We start from the raw sequence: 23107 nt of genomic DNA, 5'->3' as shown, positions 1-23107 counted from the left end.
TATACAAATACATTTTAAAGGAAGGTCTTTCTGGAACTAACATTCCCTGACGAGGAACAGGACTGGATTGAAGCCAAATTAGAATCCACTCAACAGGAAGAGAATGTATTGAAATTACCCGAATTAGGGGCTAACGATAAGAGGAGTTTAAAAGTTACAAAGTGACAAAGAGAAAAAGCAGAAGGCAATAACGTGGAAAACAACAGGAGTCTGGTGTAAGTCAGATTCTCATCTTTACAAGCCTCGGATGTACCATTATAATTAGCCGATCCCATTGCATAAAATGCATCCACAGCAATTAATCCAAATGCGCAGAACAGCAACTACTGTCAAAGCACAGACAGCGTTGCCGACATTATCGCAACAACATTCAGCAACAGAAAGGACCATTGGGCCTTTGTGCCGAGCTGCCTTGATCCGTTAATCCCAACTACCAGTCTATTCACACCGAACAATGTTCAGTGACTTCCAGCAAGTCTGGCTCAGCTGGTAACGTGCTCGACTCCTATTCAGAACATCGTGGGTTCAAGCCTCGTGTCAGGACTGTGAACTTAACGTACACCGGAGTGACTCTCCAGTGCAGACCTTCGGATGAGATATTACTTATCAAAAAAAACAATAATTTGGTCAATCAATCCACGACTGTTTGTGGGGACGCTGCTGTGCGCAATTGGCTGCCGTGTTTCGCCCACAAAATATACAGTCAATTCACTTTACAGTGTGAAATGCTTTGGGACGTCTCAATGACCTGATCAGGCGCTATATCAAATGCAAAGATTAATATTATTAAACTCGGGTCCCATCACCCTGTTCGTTGATCGTTCACTTCATGGCTATTTATTGAATGCTGCTGTGTGCAAATTGGCCACCACATTTGCCTACAAAATACACAGTCACTACACTTTCCACAATAAGGAAAACAGGAGTATACCGTGACAACTGTCGGGAAGTTAAACTTGCAGCGATGTGATTTACTTCTGGTTACAAAGGTGTCCCCACTTATAATCCTCATTCATATATGGAATTCTCAGTCTGGTTTGGATACCCTTGAGTGTGGTGATGGGTTTCCGTGTGTGTCAGACACCCGGCTGCACGTAGGAATAAGTTGGTTAAAGTTCTTCTCCTTGGAGCGGCAGGGAAAATCAATGTGAGATGGATTCACCACTGAGATTTGAGAAGGATAAGGAGTCTGGCAGTAAAGAGCGTTGGTGAAAAATTTTAATTCCTCTCTTTGAAATTAGCATCAAGGCAACATTACCCTGTGCTCCTGATCTTTAACTCACTTGGTTAAATATTCTCTCTGCTTTTCAGTAAGTTGACATTCGTTTTAAGAAATGCAAAATGTATAAATAATCCTATCAAAGGGATGGAGATTCTCATTCAATTTTAATGTTATGCATTTAATATAGTGTGCCTTCTATTCAGCAGAAGCCAAGATAAGTGTGGAGCTTTTGGGAGGATGGAGTGTGGCAATTTAGGGAAAACCTTGGGAAATTAATGTACATAGATTTCAATCAAAACTTGAGAATATAGAATAATCCTTATATTTGATAAAGCACCTTTCAAGTCAGATGGACTTTTCAACGTGTTTCATGGAACATAATGTAAAGCATAGCGACTCTGTATTTTGTAGGCAAACACAGTAGTCAATTCGGGTACAGGAAAAAATAAAAATGTCGTAGTTTCTTTAAGACTTATTGGACATCGTAATGGTATAATGCCTTTTTGGTCACCGTGTATATTGAGAAAAGTTCATTCAAATGGCAGTGTCATTGGTCTGGCTGACCCATCACTGGAAACCATTTAGAAATGACCTTTACAGAAAGATTCAAACTCATAACATAATAATGATAATCCTTGCATATGATACAGCACCCTTTATGTCAGGAGGGCATCTTAAAGGGCTTCACGGGAGATACACAGCTGCTGGAAAGTGTAGTGACTGTGTATTTTGCAAGCGAATGTTGCGGGCTATGCAATTTTCATTGTCCACATGACCAGACAGTCAATTGAAGGACACGGTTTCTCACAATGCAGACCTGCGCTGGAGGATTTGCCTGGACTGTGAGCTCAAACACAACATAGAGCTTCTACCCACAACCTCCTGACCCAGAGGTAAACACGTCACCGACTGAGCCAAGCTGACACCTCAATTCATAACTGATGCTTTTCTCCAGTTAATTTGTACAACAACTGTCAATATTTAGTGAAGGGGGAGAGAAAAAAAAAGCTGGTTTAGACCGCCTAAATCTATCCGAGGAGGGACACATATATTAAAACTGCTTGCCAGTGGTTTGCGGAGTGTCAACCTGGCTCAGTTGGTAGCACTCTCACCTCTGAGTCAGTACGTTGTGGGTTCAAGACACCCGTCAGGGCTTTTAGCCCCTAGTCTAGACTGACTCTCCAATGTAGTGCTGACGGGAGCACTGCATTGCTGGAGGTGTCGCCTTTTCTGGTTCAATTCAGGTGAACGTTAAAGAATCCCACGACAATATTCCAAAACGGAAGGGATTTTCTCTCTCCCGGTGTCCTGGCCAAGGCTCCCCCCGGCTCTTCGTGGGACGTTGTGTGTGCAAGCTGGCTCCAGCATTCGCCTACAGATATGCGCAGACACTACGCTTTACAGTGAATCCCGTGGAGTGCTATGGGGCATTCCCCCTGACGTGAAAGGTGTTCTATCAGATGCAAGGATCATCATTGTTATTTAAATCCTGTGAAGTGCTTCGAAAACATCTCGTTGGTGTGATAAGGAGCTAAATCAAACACAGCAACTGTTAAGATTTAACATTAATAATAATAATCCTTGCATTTGATACAGCGCTTTTCACGTCTTCTCGACGTCTCAAAGCGCTTCACAGAAATAGACCGTAAAGTGAATTGACCGTATATTTGTGGGCGAAACGCGGCAGTCAATTGCGCACAGCAGCGTCCCCACAAACAGTCGTGGATTGAAATGACCAGTTTATTATTGTTTTTGGAGGGATTATTATTAGGCGTGTGGAGTAACGATACTTGCCCAAGGTTTCGCCTTGCCGGGAATTGAACCCAGATGTCTCGCTTGCAAAGCGAGTGAGTGGTCTAACCACTGAGCTGCAGGACTCCACTTCGTTGGCTGTTAACCCTCGAGTCTGCCCGGAGAGATAAACCTGATGACCACATCTCAGTCATTAGTAAATGGGGAGTGTGTTTCTGCAGCTCAGAGTTGAGAGCAGACTGTGGTCTTAAGAAAAGGCTGATCCCAGTTTAGCAAACAACCTCCACCCAACAACAACAGGCTCTGGTAATAGGATTTCGAGGTGAAGCATTAGACAGGTGTGTACTTTGCTGTTGATAATGTTCTGTGGTTGGGTTTCGCCCACGAACTATACATTCAATTCGCTTCACAGTAAATTCTGTGAAGCGCTTTGAGATGTCTCAAAGACGCGATAGGGCGCTATATCAAATGCGAGGATTATCATTATTATTATTATAATAATAATATTCCTTGCATTTGATAGTAGTATCAAAGCGCTTCACAGGATATACTGTAAAGTGAATGGACTGGATATTTCGTGGGTGAAACGCGGGAGCCAAATGCGCACAGCAGCGCCCCACAAACAGTCGTGGATTGAGTGACCAAATTATTATTTTTTTCTTTCAATTTATTTTTTGGAGGGATTATTACCCCCGGAAAAGCGATCTGCCAATCAGCTAACAAACGGGTTCCTACTTACCGCCAGGTAAACAGATGAAACTGTCCGAGCTTCAAAACAGGGAGAGAGCCTCCCAGGAAAGAGAAATAAATTCGCCAGACATAATTATCAAAGGGTGAAATAATAATAATCCTTGCAATTAATGTAGCACTTTTTACATCAGCAGGATATCTCAAATCACTTCAAGCTATACTGTAAAGTGCAGTGACTGTGAAGTTTATAAGGTGAATGATTCATGTTAGACAGTTTATTAAAATGAAAACCTCTGGAGACAACCAACCAATATTTCGGCTAGTCTCGACATTCCCTCTCCTCAACACTATAGCTGTTTACATTATTATGTTTTTATTATCCCAAGATTACAGCAGAGGTTCTTACTGAAAGCCCCACAGCCTCTGAACATGTGTGTCATACTAATAACGAGCAAATTGAAAAACACACAGACATTAAACTGAACGACTATTATATTTCTCAAGATAGGGTCAGAGTAGTCTAACGATCCAAACCAATTTTTTCCCCCCATTTCCTAGGAAGTATTTGCAGCTCTTTATTGAAAAAAATGAAAGAGAAAACAAGGCACCACAGAGGGGTATTGTGAGAATTATGACACGACACTGGAAACCAAAATAAGTTTAGAATTACGACGTGTGGAAAGATATGGAGAGAGTATCGTTGAAAAGCCGTTTAAAAGGTTGATTCAAGCGGACAGCAATTAGATTCGATAAACTAACAAGAGAACGTACACAGCTCAAGTGTTCAGGAGCTTGTGAGACGCTCGAACACTTTGTGAGAATGGAGTGGTCCATTACGGTGTGGTTCGCGTGATTTGTTTGGTCAGCCGGGTGTCCAACACACTCTGAAACCCATCTTAAGATACTTAAGATTAGCCAAACCAAGCTGAGAATTCCCTGCATCCCACCTACACAGGGGATTACCAGAGATAGATTGCTGGAATGGAATGCTCTCTCTCTCTCCCCCTGGAGGGACACATCCTGCTTATTTAATTCCGGTAAGTATTAGGCGCAGGTTGGCAAGAGTCAGGTCTTGTGGACCCTAGAGTGTGCGTGGGGGTAACTGCTGGAGTCCAACCAACTAAAACCACATAGCCTGCCATCGATACTGCAGTCTTGTCCCACTGCTTGTCCAGTTAGGACCACCCTACCCGGTTAGCGCTTGGGCTTTCAGGGTTAACAGGAGCTGAGTGGGATGACTCTCTGACCCGAGTGACCGGTGTAATGTGAGATGGTGGGGGTAGCTTGGCGTGATGTGGTATTGTGCTTGTTGTGATGTCCTTTAGACAGAAGGACGCAGGCTGCTGCTTAGAATGCATCAACAAATCTTACCAGCTTCCTTACTTTTAATCAAATCCTGCTTCAAAATGACTCCAAACTGCAGGGCAAACCATCCTTCCGCAAACAATAGATTCAGTCCCGGACGATAAAATCCGCAGACAAAATGAGACGACAATATGAAACATATTGAGTTTCTCGGCGCAAGAATAATAAAGGTAAAAAAAAAAGGATGAAATATAGCAATTGCAATGAAAGCAGCCTGAGATGGAAGAGACTTAACAGGCCAGGTTTTCATTTCCACACTGAAATAAATGGGGTTATGATACGAAAGTGATAATATCTCCATGTCCTTCAACCGTACCCAGTAAATCCTCAGCTAAATCCTCAAACTTTGAGGATTGCGGGGGCACAGATATAGCGCGTAGGTAGACTGGACTAACATCGTATCCTTCATAAATAGTAATGTATCCTGTCGCAATAAACAACAATGCAATATTGGAGATAAGAGGCCGAGGAAATCCTTCTATAATACTGTATTTTATTGAAGACTATATTATAGACACACTTTTCAGCCTTATAGTGTCGTAATAAGCGAGTCACTGACTGAATTGATTTGCATTGTCACAGCTCAGAGTGCATATTGCACCTTTCTTTGCCTATAAATCTGTCATTCCGTTCACCTTCCCTACACTGTATACCACTCTCACTCGCACCACATAAACACACACACACGCACGCAGTGTAATGATTTGTAAGCTTGCAGCCAATCTGCACACAGCAAAGTCTCACAAACAGCCATCGCGCAAACGACCAAAACATCTGTTAAGTTTCTAGCCCAATAATGTCACCCCCCGTTCTTTGAGATCGACTTGGACAGGCAGAGAGGACCTTAGTCAACGACTTATCTTAAGCACGGCACCTCCTATTCGACAGCTGATTTATCAAACGCAGGGATTATTTACAGATCTTGGTATTTTAAAGGGGATCTGGATCGATAAAACAAATTAAATTGTGGGCGATCATGAGACCAAATGGGTCTCTTCAGCCTTTGCTCCAATGTCATCTCAGCCTCGTCTCTCTCTCTCTCTATACCAACCAATTGCCCCAGGTTATCCGAGCAAAACAAAGTGTGGGCCTCCAATTCACAGAGATAGAGTCTGGAGGGACAATCGTCCATTGGGTAGGATTTCTGTAATTAACGTGTTAAACAATATCTCAAATTTTATCTCAGAATTTGCAAAAGGCCGTTTACAAACCACAAACTGTTTTCACTTCTCATCAGCCATTTTGTCATGGAAAAACAAATGGTCTGCAGCCGGAGAGAGAGCTGTGATGCATTTGTTTTCACACGGGAACCATCTTGAGAAAGACAATAGGTGAGTGGTCACCCAATCAACGGTGTAAACGGAGATCGGTTCGAAAGAGAAAGGGAGAAGGAAGAAATTGGTACTTGGGAGTCGGAAACCATATTTCAGCTTCTAAAGCAGGAAGATCAAGACGACGATTTAAACAACACTAAACGTACAAAATACCTGGATACTTTTGAGTGATATCGAACAGGAAACCACACAACAATACTTGGATACCTTTCGAGGACTTATATTTGGATTCAAATGGGACATGAAATTGGACATTGCTCCTCACTCTCTCTCCCACAGCATTTGGTTTGGTCAACTTAAATGGTCGTGAACTAAAGTGTACGTGGATATATGAGCATACTTAGTTGTATTCTTTTAATTACTTAGAACAACAACAACCAAATTACATTTGTAGAGCGCCTTTCACATGAGGAGGACATCCCAAGGCGCTGGACAATCAGAGTATTATTAACCATCGTTAATCTGAAATTAATACACCGTGATTAATTGTACAACATTTGTGTCGGTCCTTACTTCTCCACGGGGTCATGAAAATAAATTAACCCTTACAACTGGAGGATAAACGTGTTGTGGTTACAGTGAGAAAGCTTTCCCATGCATCAGCAGAACCAATACTTCCGCAAAAGCAGTGACCGAGGATGGTTTTAGCCAAGCGGAGTCAACGGGATGCGAGAGGAAAAGAGAAGTTGCTAAGCTTGCAATTGCTTGTCTTGGTGTCTCATCTGAGATTTCACCCCAGGGGCATCCAAACTGTGAAACCTGAGGTGCGACGCATATTACAACAATGTCGTAGCCTGCAACCTGACCCTGGTGGCCAGATAATAAATTGGTGCCTCAAAGCATTTCTCTTGCCCCCTGAGCAACGGTCAACATGGATTGATTTGTGCCTCAAAACACAGAAAAAAAAAGCAAGACTCAAGAGTTTAACACCTGCCTAAACATCTCAACTGCTGTCTCCATGGACCTTGCCCACCTCCACAAACCTTCCCCTCTCAGCCAACCCCCCACCCCCTCGCCCCCGCAGGCAGTGCAACCATTAGCTGATTCAACATGTATACCAGTGCAGGGTGCACATCATCAGTTATAGCTTCTGTAAGATATAATAAAGCTTGCGGAGTCCTGTGGCTCAGTGGTTAGAGCGCTCGCCTCGCAAGAGGACCCGGGTTCGATTCCCCGGCGTGACGAAACTTTAGGCAAGTTTCCTTTCCACACAGCGACACACATGCACAACCAGTGATGCAGACGCACAATCAGTGACGCACACAGTGTGGAGATACAGTCACCGGGGTGTGTTACCCTTGACACGCTTTTCAGCCCTTAAAATAACAGCACTTGAAATGTGTCGTCCTTGGCCTTCTGTCACACAAGAGCAGCTCAGAGTGTTTGTTGAACAAGGGATCAGTGTACACCGGTCATTTGAACAGCTTAATTGACTGTGTGACCTTTTACAGCAGCAGTTAATGTAAACCCCATCAATGGCCTCACCTCACCTAGAAACACGCTCACCTGACAGACAAGACACTAACTCAGAGATTTGCCCACAAAATACAGTCACGTTACTTTTCCTTGTCTATTGCGAGACCTCTTGCTAAAGTGATAAGGCACTATTTAATTATTGTAATAACAATCCTTGCATTTGATTTAACAACAAATAACATTTCTATAGCGCTTTTCACGTCGAGAGGACGTCCCAAGACAGGGATTTGGACCCGAGCTGGAGGCTGGGATCAGGAGGGGTGGAGGGCAGTCGAAGGGGATGGGTCCTGAGATGTGCCTTGAAGGAGGTGAGGGAGGGAGCGAGGTAAAGGGACTGTGGGATGGAGTTCCAAAGGGTTGGGGGCAGAGACGCTGAAGGCCAACCATACCCTCATCGCCAGGGATATTAAGAATCAAATTGGTCCAAACGCTGAACTTCTCATGAAGCAGTTTAAAGGTTTTTTTTTTTGTTAAGCGAGCAAACTTATTATTCTACAAAATGGTATCCAGTCAACGCAGGCAAGCTCCAACAATCGAATTCACCAAGTAAAGGTTATGCTTTGAGCTGAATTTCTATGGAAAGCTTATGAAAAAGGCCAAATTTATAGCATCAGCACTCGGGCCTATTTGATCACTCAAGCTTCACCTTTATCTAAATGAAAATTCTTTATTATAATACAAAATATAATCCATTATGAAAAAAGCATCAGTATGAAGGATAACATTCTGTGCTGTAAGCAATGAAATACGAGATAGTATTTTTTTTTTGGGGGGGGGGTTGGTGGGGGGGGAAGAAAGAGAAGAGGTTTGAATCAGATTATCATTTAAGTGTTAAGCTTTAATCAGAAACGCTATAAAATAGGAGAGAATAGAAAGTGATTTAATACACGGCAATGCCGTGTTTGGATTGGTGATGTGTTCATCTGGAATCAGTCACCCTTAAAGACGACAAACTCGCGGCTTGAGTTAATGTGAATGGAGTGAGACTGCATGTTAATGACAGATGAGTGCAAGGCGAGCTTTCACAGCGAAAACGGAATCGCTATTGTGTCTTTTCATTTCCATTCCCTACGACTATTTTGATCGCGTTCAAATCGACGCAGTCATTCATTCATTCATTCACCAGCCTTGCCATGACTTTCACCGCCCTCCACTCCCTTGCACTAGCCTCACCTCACCATCTACCCCAGGTCAGTTCCCCCACCCCCAGTTTCTCTCGCCTCCTTCAAGGCCCATCTCAAGACCCTCCTCTTTGACGGTCACCCTCCTACCCTCCCCGCCCTCCACCCCTCCTGACCCCGACCCCCAACTCGGGTCCAAATCCCTGACTGTCTAGCGCCCTGGAACGTCCTCCGGACGTGAAAACGGGCTGTGCAACTGTCATTTTCTGTTGTTCCTGTATCCCCATCTGTTCCATCCGTGGCCCAACTGATCCGGGCTGACAAGGCTCCAACTCGCCCCGGGGTTCTGTCCTTCCGAGCAGTATGGAGAACATTGGTGATGCACGACCGGACAAAGAGACAGCAGTGGGTGAGATCCCGGCAGCTGAAGAATGGCCATTCAGCCGAAGCGCCAGAGGGCAGAAGCGACTTCGGTTTTAGTTACTTAATCTACAGTACGTCGACCATTCAGCTCAACACAGACAATCAAGCAACAAAGCCCCCATTTTATGCAGATTGCTATTCAGGACACTTTCTGTCAGTTCCAGCTCCACTTACAGTCATTCAGAAATGCCATCAGCTCATTGTGGAGCAAGAAGGCACCAGCAAAAGGGCTGTTTTCCCCTCTATCTATCTCTCTCTTTCTCTCTCTCTCCAGAATGAGCGGGTACATTCCTTTTATTGTACTGCTCGAGTGATACTGCGGCTGACATGTCAGCAAGCACTCAGGAGTCACAGGATTGACTGTGTGTTTTGTAGGCAAGCACGACAGCCAATTCATGGAGGCCCAATGCATAGTGGTTAGCACACTCGCCTCGCAAGCGAGAGGACCCAGATTCGATTCCCTGATAGGGCAACACCTTGGGCAAGTTTCCTTACTCCACGTGCCTCTGTTTATCTAACAGTAAGTAGGAACCCGGTTATCAGTTGATTGGCAGATCGCTTTCCGGGGATAATAATCCACCTCCCCAAAAGAAAATTGGTCACTCAATCTACGACTGTTTGTGGGACATTGCTTTGTCCCACAGTCACCTAACCTATCTATGTCTCGCTGCATTTTTTTTTTAATGTCGCCCTCTGTGCTGACACTTTCTCCTAGTTTTGTGTCATCCGCCAATTTAGATATGTTTACTTCAATGCTCTCATCTAGATGCTCCCCCCAATTCCATGGGCCCTTATCTTTTGGACTAACCTTTTATGCGGCACCTTATCGAATGCCTTCTGAAAGTCCAAATAGACCACATCCACTGATTCACCCTTATCTAGTTCACTGGAAATATCCTCAAAAAACTCTATGAGATTTGTCAAACATTACTTCCCTTTTGTAAAGCCGTGTTGACTCGGCCTAATTACATTGTGCCCTAAATACCGCACTACCACATCCTTAATCAATGATTCTAAAATTTTTCCTATCACTTATGTGAGACTAACTGGCCTATAGTTCCCCATCTTTTCCCTATTATTAGCCCACATCAACGTCCTGTAAACAGGCATGAGGTGAAAAAGCAATTTTCTCTGAGGGATTGTTAGCCAGGACACCAGGAGTGACTAGCGCCATCAACATTCACCTGAAAGGCAGATAGAATCTCAGTTTATCCTTTCAACTGAAGGATGGCACCTCCGAGAATGGAGTACTTTTCCCCACCACACCACACACTCACTCACGCTCAAAGCAATTGGAGTGTCAGTTGATAGACCCGCGTGTATATATAAAGAGGAACTGGCTTCTAGATTGGAATCAGATTGAAGAATTGTCCACATTTCCACCCATCTAAAACATTTAAGCAAATGCCACCAGGCTATGAAGTGGGTGAAATTTCAGGCCTGTGATTACACCTCCGCAAGCTACTCAGCATTTATTATAGCGAGAACAAATCTGAACGAGACGCAGAGAAGTTCTGGATTCTGCAAACGATTCTGCAGTAATATTATGACAATTCCAGAATAGCTGTACAATTGGGGTTATGCCCTGCCTCAAATTACCAGTTGATAATGATGCTAAACAAAGCCCAGTGTGTCGGGAAACTCGGAGTCAGCCCTCGGAGGACACAGCTCCAGTTAAGAGCTTTGAAATGGTCTGTGTAGCTGGAGATTAACAATGCGTTAGGATTGTAGCTTAGCCAGCCAGTCAAACTGCAGCTTGGTTTGGCTAAAATGCTCATTTCCTTCACCCTCTCTCCCCCCCCGCCCGCCCACCACCCTTCCTATTCCTCACGTCAGCCTCTGACACTGTCCCAGCAACGAATTGAGATGCGAGTAAACTGCAGAATATTGCAATTTTTCTTTGTAAAATCTCTCCGTCGCATTTAGCACCGCTTGAGTCAGTCTTGGAGGGGGGGGGAGGGGGAGGGGGGTGAAAAGAATTGGAAATGACAAGTAGGTCACTGGAAAACGCAGTTAGTTTATGCAAAACAATAACTGCTATTGTCTCACTGATGGTGTCACCGAGAGGTAAATGAGCTGCTTTGTGCTCACAGAGCAACAACAACAATAACCTTTATATTCGATATCATCAAAATAATAATTCTTACATTTGATATGACACGTCATTCAAACATCCCAAAGCTTCACAGGAGTTACTGCAGAGCTTATAGGAAGGAGGGAAGAGAGGAGAGAGTGGGAAAGGACGAGAGGGGGAGAGGAGATGAGGGAGAGGAAGAGAGAAAGGGAGAGGCATAAGGATGGCATCAAATGCCAGAATGATACCAGGGATGAGGGACTTCAATCATGTTGAGAAACTAGTGAAGTTGGGATTGTCCAGAGGAGACACGAGGAGAATTATGTCTTTGCCCAGAGAGTTGCTACGGTTTGGAAGGCACTGCCTGAAAGAGTGGTGGAGCAGACTTAATAGTAGCTTTCAAAAGAGCATAGGGTAGGTACTTGAAAAGGAAATAAACATTTCAGGGGTAACGCTATATGGGGTAACAGCAGGGGAGTGGGACTAGTTGGGTAGCTCTTTCAATAGCAGGTGCAGGCACGATGGGCCGAATGGCCTCCTTCTGTGCTGTAGGATTCTGAGTCGAAATACGGTGGAAAGTGTCACCAATCAGAGGACAAACCATTTCTTGTACCTTGTCCAGAAACAACACTCTCAGCTGCTGGAAAATGATTGTATAACAGCGAAACTATCAGCTTGACATTTATTTAGCAGAATGTTAGCGTTCCTATTTTAATATTCGTGATCTCACACTTATGCTGCAAGAGACACTTCTCCCTTAAGTGTCTGCTGCTTAATTTAAGAATTCAGTATTTCCTCTTATTTTAATGCCTACACAGTCCACATCGCACAGCATTGCAAAGTGACCTGGCACTGTTTTATCCTGTGGCTTGTGCTTCATTAATCAGCCATTAACGATCGAAGCGAACATATTAAAGTCTCGGAATGCATTAGCGCTCTATTTATAACAAGGTGAGAATTCGGAAGTCTGGCATCGTCACAGCACAGATTGCGTCGGAGAGAGAGAGAGAGAGCGAGCGGGGCGCACAACAAGAGATTTGTCATTTATCAAAGCAATGAATCTGCATCCATTCCTCCAGACAGCTCTGGAGTTTAGGATAAACCATCGTAAATGGAAAGTTTGCAGAAAAACTCTTGACTTGAAACATCTTGTAAGCGCTGGAAAAGTCACAGTGGTGAAGGGCAAAGCTGGGAGTGAAACACAACCTCAGACAGTTGGACTTGATTCATCTTTCACGTCTACCTGAAAAGGCAGGGATTAATACGACAACAATCCTTGCATTTGATACAACGCCTTTCATGTCATGAGGAAGTCTCAAAGCCCTTCACAGGATATCTGTAAAGTGTAGTGACTGTATTTTGTAGGTGCCTTGAAATGAGTGACCAATTATATTGGGGGGGGATTTTGTTGGCCAGGACACCGAGAGAGAAACTCTTTTCGAATAGCGCTATGAGATCTTTAATGGTCACCTGAGCAAACAAATGTTATCAATACTAATTGCAATAATATTGCTAACAAAATTAAAAAATATTAATGACGATTTTTAGGCCAATATCATATGCATTTTGCACCAAGCAAGAAACCATAAAACAGTCATGAAAATGACCAAATTTTATCTGTGGTCGTGTTGGGCAGAACACCAGGTAAAAAACTCCCCTTTGCTAAAAATGCCACAAGATTGGGACCTCAATCCACCATCTCAAACCAAGGACAGTCAGTACCTCTGACAGTATGACAATGTATTCCTCTACACAACTGTCATCTTAAACTGCGAGGTCAAGTCCTGACGTGGGATTTGAACCCAGCGCTTTCTAACCCTGAGGCAAGTGCTCTGCGAGTCTGACGGAGCCAAGCTGACAATCAATTTGCTTCACAAATGAGCAAAGTCATATTAGGGCGAATCTAGAATACCACAGAGAAAGTGAGCTAATCGCAACCAGACATCATGGCAAATTGATCTCATCGTAAGATCAGAAAAATCTAAATGTATAAGGCCACTGTAAAGCGCTCAGAAAAATCAGTCAATGTGGCGTAAAGTGACTCAACTGTAATATTTTGTGGGCGAAACGCGGCAGCCAATTGTACACACCCGGGTTTCCACAAACAGTTGTGGATTGAGTGACCAATTATTTTTTTTGCAGTGATTATTACCCCTAGAAACTGATCTGTCGTTCGACTAACAACCAAGTTCCTACATGCTGCTAGGTAAACAGAGGCGTGTGGAGTAAGGAAACTTGCCTAAGGTTTTGCACCGCCCAGAAATTGAACCTGGATCCTCTCACTCGCAAATAATAATCCCTCCAAAACCAAAAACAATAATAAATTGGTCATTTTCAATCTACGACTGTTTGTGGGACATTGCTGTGCGCAATTGGCTGCCGCGTTCGCCCACAAATATACAGTCAATTCACTTTACAGTGTGTTCTGTGAAGCGCTTTGGGACGTCCTCCCGACGTGAAAAGCGCTATATCAAATGCAAGGATTATTATTATTATTATTATTATTATAAAGTAAGTGCTCTAACCACTACACTACAGGACTTTGGACGAATTTACATCAGAGAGCACTCTCACTGGGGCCCATCTTTCCCTCCTACTCTCAAATGAATTGTGCTGCGAGAGGACATTGCACTTACTGCTGAACGTTGGGCAGCCAATGGATGGTTGAAGAACAAGACCAACGCAGGTACGATTTACAGACAAGTACTTTGCATCCTCACTCACGGACTTAACTCAGCTTGCAAAAGGAAAGGACAAAGCATGAAAAGCAACAGTATGGGCTCTGCATCAACTCATTCACTGCAACTAGTGTCCTGGCCATTGGTCACTCACTCCATATGGCTGTTCATGGGACAATGCTGAGCGCAAATTGGCACCACATTTCACCCACAAATGCTCCACTTTACCGTAAGTCCTGTGAAGCACTTCGGATCATCCTCCTAATGTGAAATTTCTACCAAATAGAAGGATTATCATATATATATATATATTATTATTTCTTACAATTATGATATCCTGGGAGTGCTTTGAGATGCCCTCTCTCTGTGAAAAAGCGCTGCCTGAATGGAAATGGTATTGCATTGTAACAATGGTTAAATTTAAATACAAAGACAAAATGGTGTTCAGCTAAGGCAAGGTGGAATGTCAGACTGGCTGCTGCGTCTCGCCCACAAAAATGCAGTCACTGCACTTCACAGGAAAGCCCGTGAAGCACTTTTGTGACATCGATGATGTGATGAGGCGCTGTATCAAATGCAAGTCTTGTTATTATTATAACAGTTCTGCACCATCTTAAATTTTAAGGTAAAGCTCGGTCTGACTGGATTAGATAGAATTTCTGGCCTCTGTCCGTGGGTAATACATTTCGCTTGGAAAAGGATGAAACACTTGACCATTTTTCACGGTGAGTCGAGTCTACACTGTTTGAATAGCGATGCCTCGAGAATGTAAAATGTCTGGGCTGCACAGTGCTCCCTCCAGACAGTTGACAATCAACCACGAGGGGAGGTTTCTCCAGCTTTGACGCTAGTCATTGCTGGTAGCGTCTTGCTGACAGTCACGGCAGTGGAAGTTAATACAAAGCCAAGGCCAGATCGTAAACTTAAAATCATAATTCTCAATAGCCGAGCTCGTTCAACGTGAGAGGTATTTGAAAAGCGACTCCAAGCCCAAATCACTGCATTGCCATATGCTCCCTGCTGCTAAATGCGTCTCTAAATCAACTGCAGCGTTTTGTGTAATGTTTGTTAACCAGGTTTTGCTTCCTCTAAGGAAGAAAACTCTTGCTAATACGGAGCACTTCTGAGAGCAAAAAAAATATAAATCCTTTCATGTTGGCTTTCTGATCACCGCCTGTGATGTTCTCCCGGAAAAGAAGTTTTAGAACTGAACCCGTGCTGCTGTGAGCTCCTTACGTCAGATCTATTATTTGTTCATCTGAAAGGCAATTTATCCCAGGTAAGGAAACGGCTCTTCAAAATTTGCAGAGCGCGATGGCAGCGAAAACTCGCCCTGCCGGCCTCACTATCAGCAGTCTGGCTTTCAGCCTACCTGCCCCCACTCTCTGGAACTCCATCTAGGCATCCCTTCGGCTCACTCACTCCCTCACCTTCTTCGAGGTCCACCTGAAGACCTTCCTCTTCGACAGCAGCTTCGGTCACACAGGAACAGGAGTGGGCCTGTTCCACCATTCCATTTGATCGCTGGCTGGTCTGTACCTCAACCCAATTACCCGCTGTTTCTTCCTCAACCTTGATACCTCATGAAGCTCAAAGCCTGAACTAGATAATACCTCTACAACTTCGCCATCACATCAACCCCACATTAACCCGAACAACAGTGCTTTACGCTTACAATTGGGGTATGATTCCACCTGGGTCTGAGCACGCAGAGTTTACTGCCTGGCTCCAGCATTTCAGAGTTTGACAAATTGGCCGAATTCGTCAAATGGTTGAATTCAGACTCTTCCCTGGCCAACGACAGCCCAGAAATTATTCACTTCGAAGCTGATTGTGGGTCGCTGCTGTGCATCAACAGAATACAGTCACTGCACCTTACGGTAAAATCCTGTGGAGCGCTTTGAGTCGTTTTGACGATGCGATGAGATGCGACATCGAACATATTATTGTTCAGATTTTATAACCGGTCTCGGCACTCCGAGACACTGCTTCACGTGAAGGGCGCTATATAAATGTAAGCTGTTGTGGTCTAGAAACAATGAGTACGTGTACGTGAGTATATTGGTCAAGGAATCACAAATCAAACGCTCACTCACAACTTGCTGAAGCTGGTATTTGCAGCGGTTTTGCACATTACACAGTTGTTATTCAGCACAGCACTAATGGTACAGTGTTCCTGGCCTTTTGGCTCTGAGCAAGATTCGTTCGAAATCAAATTAAAGGTAAAACGTTGAAATCTGAAGTGAGTAAATGACAGTGAACATCACATGTTGAGGGATCTCGAGGGAACATTTGCAGGTTTCTCCTCAGAGTGAGAAACCTTCCTGTAAACCAACTCGAGTCAGAGACGACACGCATAACCCTATGAGTTCCGCACGGCAAACCATGACAACAACAAGATTTCATTTATAAAGCGCCTTTCACGTCGGGAGGACGTCCTAAGGCGCTGGACAGTTGGGTCGGGACCCGAGCATTGGGGGGAAATGGTCAGGGGGAGGGAAGGGAAGGGAGCGAGAGGGGAGGAGTAGAGAGTCGAGAGGGGAGCTGAAGGCACGGTCGACTGCAATTTGCTCACTCCATTTATAATTACTGCGACAATAAATAACAATCCTTACATCTGATAAACCATCTTATCACATTGAAATGTTTCCATTAAACCAGGTGACATATACGTGTAGTGACTGTGTATTTTAAACCTTAGGTCGGTACCCTTACTCCACACTCCTCTGTTTACCAAGCAGTGAGTAGGAACCTGGTGGTTAGTTGATTGGCAGAGCGCTTTCCGGAGGTAATAATCCCTCAAAAAAAAGTGGGCACTCAATCTACTCAATCCGTGGGACACTGCTGTACCCAATTGGCTGCTGCGTTTCACCCACAACGTATACAGTCACTACACTTCACAATATAGCGCGAGGGAACACTATCGTAAGCAGAGGTGCCGGTCTGCTGATGAGATGTTAAACCGAGGTGTCAGCTGACTGTTGGGAGGAAACATCTGAGAAAGAAACCAAAATTCTGTGGAACGCACAAAATATCGAGTCAACAGAAGTGGGGGGGAAAAAAAAAAATCGGAAAACTCTTAGCGAAGATTTCTAAGAAGTCCTTTTGATTCCTCTTTTCCTGCCAGCTGTGCGGTTCACTTGCACCACTTCCTGTGGCGCGCTTCGTGTCACGGCCCCGCTCAGTTTAGCAACATTACGCTGACAGCGGAGTCCTCGGGGGTGGAGAAGGACTGTCCATGAAAGATGTCCCATTCTTCAGACGAGACCATTGGCACCTCACTGGACAAACCCTAAAGTGGAGTGATGGTATATGGGTGAGCAAACGTAGCAGCCAATTTGCACACAGGCAACAGCCCATGAAGTGAACGACCGATTTTTCCCTGGACGCTTTTTGACCAGGACACAGGAGAAAACTCCCTTCTCTTGTTGAACTGTGCCGAGGGATTGGAGAGTCAGCCAATGCAAAGTTCCGACTTGGGGCTTGAACCCACAACCTTGCAACTCAAGAGGCGAGAGCGCTGCCAAATGAGGCAGACTGACCTACAAGCAAACCGGTGTCCGTACCTTCTCTTGAGCGCACGCGACATCTGGACCGTGAGCTACACATTACGATGTGTGGAAGACCTTCTTACGACGGCAGATTACAGTTTCATTTCCCCATTCAATGGGCGATTCCTTAAATTCACAGATGTTTGCGCGCTCAATGTCTCAGTAGGTTCTCTCTGGCTGCCTGCAACTGTAAGCCTTTCCCTGTGCCCTTGGGATTCACGAGAATCAGTGATGCTTTGCTTCACGGGGTGTCTTGCATTGAAACCATATCCTGTACAAGTAAAATTAGCACCTCTGGAGCTGTCGCCCAGAGCAAAGCTGAACATCTCATCCAGAGAATGAATGCATTTTAATTTTCACACAATGCTGTCAAATGGAAACTGGTGCTTGATATAGAGCTGCGAATCTGCAATTGCATATTTAATAATGGTGGATTCTTTCTGTCACTCACACACACACACACACACACACACACACACACACACACAGAGGTCTCAAGACTTTCCTCTTTGACCTCGCCTTTGGTCACCCTCCTACCTCCCACCCTCCCTGCCCTCCACTCCTCCTGATCCCAACTCCCAGCTCGGATGCACAGCCTTGACTGTCCAAATGCTTCAGGATGTCCTCCCGACTTGTGTAAATGTAAATTTGTTGTCGCTTTAGCAAACTCCCCCCCCTCCCCAAACTGACCTCCAAACACTAGCTGTGAACTCAGAACCGATGCTTTATATTTGAAACGTGTCTTGTTCATGAGGACCTCAGAATCATTCTTCCAAACATTCTCCATGTCAAGCACTGCTTCTCAGCCGATTCCTCCTTCAGTGGGTTGCATTTCAACACCGAAGCCTAATTTGCGAGATTTCCTGAGGGAACTTTGAATCTCCTAAACTGGAGAATGTGGCGTATCACAGTTTTTTATTAAAAAAAGCCTAATAACTAAATATACATGTTGTATGAAGGAACCTCTTAAGAAATGTTGCAAATGATTAGAGATAAAAATAATTGACAGCAGCGACAACAAATTACGTTTGCATAGCGCCTTTCACGTCAGTTTGCCATCCCCGGGCGCTGACGATCGCACGTTTCCTTTGTAAGAAATCGCTTACCAAACATGGCTCATATTTGGGGCGCATTAGCGCCAATTACAGTAACTATGCCCACCTGAGTATGGCTCAGTTTTATCACGGGGTAATCATTGCCTGTGCCTTACAGAGAAAGCAACTGCCCACTCCATGTCCATGGAGAGACATTACTCTTAAGTGCATCTTTGGGGAAACAGCAATATCAGAACAGTAAGTGAACTGAAATCTTCCCTCAATTATGACCTCAGCGGGTCAACAGCATCTCGGGAAAGTCACGCCTTAATAACAACTCAGAACCTTAGCAATTGACAAAGAGGCAGGCCATAGCCAAACACAGCATCGCTCGGAAAGCAAGGCGAGAGAGAGAGAGAGAGAGAGGGAGAGAGAGAGAATCATCCACCCTGACACTGTTTTACCAAAGGGTGAATTTTGTTTTGCTATCTGGGAGAAAAAACAGCACATGTGATCTGTGCATTAATGCAGTCTATCACAAGGCTGAAGAGAAGAAGTGCTGTAGAGTGCGGTCAGTGTGTGTGATGTCCCTACAGACTGTTCCCAGACAGTGTGCCTCTCTCTGTATCCCTTGTCAGCACATATCTCTTGTCCCGATTAAATACCACTGGCACTTCTGAGATGAACAAATGGCATAGCCAACTTACCCAACCCTAAACTAAAACCATGCAAAGTGCCTTTTAATACGCAAATGTGGCTGCTCTCAATCCAGAGATGAATTAACCCCCCCACTGACACTTGCAGCCCGATAACTGCATTAGTGTGACCGACTGGAGATGTAACATTGGTGCAATAAGACTGGCTGTCATAGCTGTTTTCTTTCTTAAGAAAAAAGGGTGGGAACGGTGCCAGTGGACAAGGAGAGGTTGATGATGGCTGCTAATCGAGGGGCAAGGAGGTGGAGCTGGGAGGTAAGGATGGGGTCTGGAGAGCAGGTGGTGGGCTTCATTTTACACATGAAGACATTTAGCTGCAGAGAACGAAGCTGTGCGAAACACAGCATGTCAAATGTACTTGTGCCTTCTCTCTCTCCCACCCACCACAGTTAGACATCCCTTCCCAACCCCAACTGCGAACAGCTTGAGTTATTTGTCCTTGCTCATTTTCAAGACTGGCCAGAGAAACAATAATGTTAACTGGTGCCCTAACACTCCCTCCCCTCTCAGCCCCCCACTATATATATATATATATATATATATATCTATTATATATATATATATATAAATAAAAGCCAGTTTGTGCTATTGATGATGATTAAGGCAATGACAAGTAAAGAGAGAGGTGGAGCCCTGAAATACATGGCTCACATGCAAATCAATATTTCCATCCAATTCTCCAGCACCCCTCCCCAAGCCGATGCCCTCAACCCACTCCCAGATCACACGATGAGCTGGTCAAGCTCTTTATTGATGCCATTAGCAATGATTAAGCCCAGGGTACCAAAAGGGTGTTAGCTTTGGGCTCAGGAAATGTGATAAGCTGTCAACCTGCAAAGAGAGGTGGTCAGAAATCACATTGCAAAAAATAAAAGGGGGAGATGGAATAATATCTTTTTTGATAAAACAAAAAAAACTATATATGAAGTCATGCATATATGTAGGAAATTGCTCAGCAAACGAGAAAGGAACCAAAACTGTTTTAATGCAGATTCTCCAGTCTCTCCCCTTTTCCCCCAACCCACCTCTTGCAGTGAAACCTGTCTAATCAACACAAATTCACCACCGTCAACAATTTAAACGCCTCTCTGTGCAATCAGGGGGATTTTTTTTTTATTTTTTAAATTTTTTTTTAAAAAAAACATTAGTCAAGGGGAAGAAAAACCAACGAGAGAGAGAGAGAGAGAGAAAAAAAATACACAACAAATGCAAACGTGCCTTTGGAAGAGCTCCCACAAAATCGAATGCTTTCCAAGATTTCGCAGTCACCCGAAGCAAAACAGGAGACTGTGTTTTGGGGGAAGGGCAAAAACTCTTAAACACCCCCCCCCCCACCACCACCCCTCCCACACCAAATAAAAAAACCCTCAAATTTACACACATCCCTCCCACACCCCCCAAAAAAAACCTAACCGACAGAAAACCCAATCAGCAAACTAAAATTTTGAATCCCTCAATGCTTAATCGTTCCGTTCAGCAACGAAACAACACGTTACATTTATTTTAATTATTTAGGTTATTAATCTAGCAGCTTCGCAAATAATGCTGCTTTTATGAGATGCCATCAGTATTCCGCCTGGTACAGTCTTCCTTGTTTATCATGGGATGAATAATACACGTGCATTTTTAATACAACAGTGTTATTTTTAATGATAATAACAAGCGCTCATTAATATTACATCGCTCCGATTGATTCGTGCCTTTATTTTTTATTACCATTGTAATAGCAACGCGCTTATTAATATTATATAACTCCGATTGATGGATGGATGTATTTATTTCTAACAGGGGAAAAAGGAAGACACAGAACCGTGGCAAGAATAATAATAACAACAACAACAACAAAATAATGTGTTTTAAAACAATTCCGCTCTGTGCACGGTGTGATTTGGTAATAAAAACTGCGAGGTCATATCACTATTATCAGAAATGTATTATTACTATTATTATTATTATTACATAAAGGGGGTGAGTTTGTAAACAGGAACACTTGTAGTGTGTCAACCATCAGTCAGGACCCACATTCATCCATCCATTCATTTCATGTTCGTGTGTGCAGCAAAGCAAAAGGGAGTTGAAACTCCCTCCAGTTGTGTGTGTGTTTAAATTGATCAGCAAATAACAACAGCAGCACCTTTAACCTGACTGTAACCTGGCTCAAACCACATCTGCCTTTAGCTCTCTCTCTCTATATATATATATAAAAATATATATGTGTGTGTGTTCTCCCCCAAAGGAAACAGAGTTGGGGGTAAAGCCAGAAAGAGAAATCATATTGGGACACAACCACAACACAGTTTGGACCAACAAAAAAAAAAGAGAGAGAAACACAACACACAAGTGGTCCTGAAAGTCAGCAATTAACATTCACCCTCCAATAGTAACAACAACAACAACAACAAGAAGAACAAGAACAAGAACAATTTAACGAATGCTCAGTTTAGGAACCAAACGGTGGAGTGGGTGAGTGGGTGAGTGAGTGATGGGGGACCAGAGCTGGAAGAGAAATTGCTTTGGACCATTGAAAATTCGTTCGCGAAACAAAAAGGATGGAGAGAGGGAGAGAGGGAGAGAGAGAGAGAGAGAGAAAAAACACACACACATCATCACCACCACCAAAGCAAAATAATAAATGGTCCTCCTACCTGAGCACAGCGTTGTCTCCCTGTCTGACCGTCACGTTGTCCATGGCTTTGGGGAACCCGGCGTTGGTATCTCGGTCTCCTCTCTGGACTGGCTCTCCTGCAGGTACAATGCAGAGTAACCTCAGGGTACACAGCCACAGCCACCTGCTCCCTGGACAACCCATCCTCCAGCCAGGTGACCCTGGTCTGGACCCCCAATCTCCCCTCCTGGGGAAATCCATCACACACATCCCCATGGCTCAGGTCTCCAGGTAGCAAAGGAAGAGAAGTCAAGTCCAATCAGCAGATCTGCTTTGCCTCTCCTTATATTTTTTTTTGTTGGTGTTGGCAAATAAGAAAAAAAAACACACACACACACACACTCCAGAAATATATATATATATGTGTGTATGTGTGTGTGAGAGAGAGAGAAAAAAGAAAGAGGGGGGAAAAAAAAACCCTGACAACCCCCTTCCCCTCCTCTCTCTCTTCTTCCTCCTTCAAAAAACAACTCAATAACCAAACCAACCCTAACCCCCAAAAAAAGGTTACATCCAAACTATTCCGATTGAGAATTGATAATATTTTTTTCAAAAAAAAAAAGGTCTCTGGTCTTCTGGTTCTCTTGTGTTGAGTCAGGAAAAAAAAGGGGGGGTTTGGGGTTGGAGGGGGTGAGGGGAAAGGGGGGGGGAGGGGGGTGGGGGTGAAGGGGGAGATGTTGAGTGTTGTGTCCTGTCTGTCGTTCCTTTTTTTTTCTCTCTCAATGGCCACAGAAAGACACACAGCAAAGGAGAAGTCCCAAAGCCAACAGGGGACTGTGCTGATGGAGAGAGGCAGCTCAATGATCCTCTGGATGGCTGGTGTGTGTGTGTGTGTGTGTAATATATATATATATAAAAAAAACACAGGCAAAATAGCTGCAGCAAACCCTATGCAATACACCAGCAGCTCTCAGACTGCTCACTGGAGCTCCTGAGCTGTTAACAGAGAGAGAGAGAGAAGGAGAAAGAGAGAGAGAAGGAGAGAGAGAGAGGCTCAGAGCTCGTT

The 23107-nt window shown here is 44.1% G+C and overlaps 1 protein-coding gene across 6 annotated transcripts in view; it reads right to left on the bottom strand.

The window, feature by feature from the left end:
- The window catches only part of LOC103180278 (opioid-binding protein/cell adhesion molecule homolog), a 546144-nt gene that overhangs the window by 217244 nt on the left and 305793 nt on the right, over nucleotides 1-23107 (bottom strand). For 5 of the 6 annotated variants that reach the window (XM_007896040.2, XM_042343961.1, XM_042343960.1 and 2 more), the window contains exon 1: nucleotides 22082-22437. In XM_007896040.2, coding sequence (XP_007894231.1) covers nucleotides 22082-22317 — 236 coding nt within the window. In that variant the 5' untranslated portion in view covers nucleotides 22318-22437. Of the gene's footprint in view, nucleotides 1-22081; nucleotides 22438-23107 lie in introns of those variants that run through there. The other variant, XM_042343963.1, reaches the window with a different exon arrangement.

The sequence above is a fragment of the Callorhinchus milii genome, unplaced genomic scaffold (genome assembly GCF_018977255.1).
Source record: "Callorhinchus milii isolate IMCB2004 unplaced genomic scaffold, IMCB_Cmil_1.0 Scaffold25, whole genome shotgun sequence".
Taxonomy (NCBI): domain Eukaryota; kingdom Metazoa; phylum Chordata; class Chondrichthyes; order Chimaeriformes; family Callorhinchidae; genus Callorhinchus; species Callorhinchus milii.
The sequence above is the reverse complement of the archived record's forward strand: the minus strand, read 5'-3'. Positions and strand labels throughout refer to the sequence as shown.